Raw genomic sequence first — 1988 nt, forward strand, 5'->3', positions numbered from 1 at the left:
TATTCTAGTCTCAACAAAACACATTAGGCCAACTTCCAACTCATTATAGAGGAGTTTGATCTCCTTCTGCTTCCTGAGGCCATTAAGGCCCCTTACATTCCAACACAAGATCTTAACCATTCCCAGGAGGAGCTTTATTAACTCCCCTCTCATCCTTAGCAGTGTTTGTGCTAGGTGCATCCCCTGCCTTATCCGGAGGTTGAAAGGCATTAGTGACCTTCACACTCTCTTGTGCTTCACCTCAACCAGTACTGTTGTCTACTTTTGTGACATTGCCATGCTCCTTTCTGGTAGATTCTGCGTTTTCTCCTTGCCATTTACCTCCTTGTTGCCTTCTCCATCCTCCACCCCTGTTCCAATTCTTGTTTTGTCCTTGTTCATTTATTGTGACCTCCTTGACAATATTATTCTCAGTTTGCACTTCCTTACCTCCTCTTTGCACAATCTCCGCCTCTTTCACTCCCCCCACTGGTGCAGTCTGCTTATTTCTCCTACATTGTTCCTCAGTATGCCCATATTGTTTGCATACCTTACAAATGGATGGTTTCCATTCATAAGTCACTCTTTGTTCAATAATATTGCCCCTCTCATTTCTGAACTTGATGATTTCGGACAGTGGAGAGTCTATCTTTACTTCTACTAGCATCCTAGCAAAGTTTAATCCTACCTTCTTCTCTGTGTTTATGTCTACCATTAGTGGCTTACCAATCAGGCTCCCTAACTTACTCAACCCCTTAGCACTCCAATATTTGAAGTCCAATCCAGGAAGTTTAAGCCAAATAGGGACAGAATATAATTCATCCCTATTGAACTCCATATCTGTGTCCCAAGCTTTCACAATTAGTGGCTTATTATCAAAGTGGTAAATACTCCCTTGTATTACCTCATTCTTCCCTTCAGCACTGTCAAATCGTACCAGGACAATTCCATTTTGCATCATTGCCACCTTGTTAATACCATGTTTTCCGCACATCCTTTGAATATATCAATTTAGCACAGTGAAAGGTGGATGAGCACCTAATACATAGCAGACTACAACATATTTCCAATACTCGATTTCAGTTGTGATATCCTCTTCCTCTATTTCCACTATTAATTCCTCTCCTACTTTTTCTGGATTAACATATTCTAGTTTGAATCCAAAGATTTGTGATCTTTGAAATATCAAAATTATCCCAAACAGATGCTAAATTTTCAGTTGACTTACCACTTCCCCTTTTTTCGTCACTGTTACCATTGTGTTCCACCTCATCTGCCCATGATTTCCTACTTTAAGGTGTTGCTGCCCTCGTTGCTAACATCCATTCCCCAATTTTTTCCTTCGCTTGCATTGCTTTACTTTTGACTGGGCTGGGGGTACCGTCCTTCTCCATTATTGCCAATTTCTCACCTGTATCACCTTCAATTTCTTTAGTTGGTTGCCCTCGTACTGGCAGATGACCCATTTTGATAACTTCATTCAATATTCTCGTCTTCAAATTGGTACATTCTAGTCCGGTATTGCTTACCGGTGTATTGACTCCTGCTATAGTCCTACTTGCTTCACCTCCGTTATTCCCTTTCCCCGCTGTCTTCTTCATCATCATTTCCGTCGGATTCGTAGTTAGATTCCTCTTTCCCATGGATGGCGTACGTTATGCTAACGTGTGCCGAGAGAAACCGTGCCTAACCGTCCTCCTTTTAATTATTTTAATATTATATTAATGAGTCATTATTTTTAAGAATAACGTTTTCTTTAAAAGACCATTTGAATGGTCATGGGGATGTCTATCTTTAGTGTGCCTCATTAAAAACCTTACCGGGAAAACTCAATTGGGACAAAAACTTTGGTAAAGGGAAAAAAGAAAACTAGGCGTATCAACTCCCCCTGATGAGAACATCAATCCAAAGCTTGAATCTTCGCATCCCAATTGAAAGTTGTAGTTGGTAGAGACTTAGTGAACAAATCAACTATATTATCAATTGAATGAATCTGTTGCACGTTGATA

General features: G+C 40.3%; 1 protein-coding gene across 1 annotated transcript; it reads right to left on the reverse strand.

The window, feature by feature from the left end:
• Window positions 1–241: 241 nt before the first annotated feature.
• Window positions 242–973, reverse strand: LOC132061578 (uncharacterized). Its single transcript, XM_059454359.1, has one exon. It carries the CDS (start codon window positions 971–973, stop codon window positions 242–244), a length of 732 nt encoding a protein of 243 aa, XP_059310342.1.
• Between the last annotated feature and the right edge of the window lie 1015 nt (window positions 974–1988).

This window comes from Lycium ferocissimum, chromosome 6 (genome assembly GCF_029784015.1).
Source record: "Lycium ferocissimum isolate CSIRO_LF1 chromosome 6, AGI_CSIRO_Lferr_CH_V1, whole genome shotgun sequence".
Taxonomy (NCBI): domain Eukaryota; kingdom Viridiplantae; phylum Streptophyta; class Magnoliopsida; order Solanales; family Solanaceae; genus Lycium; species Lycium ferocissimum.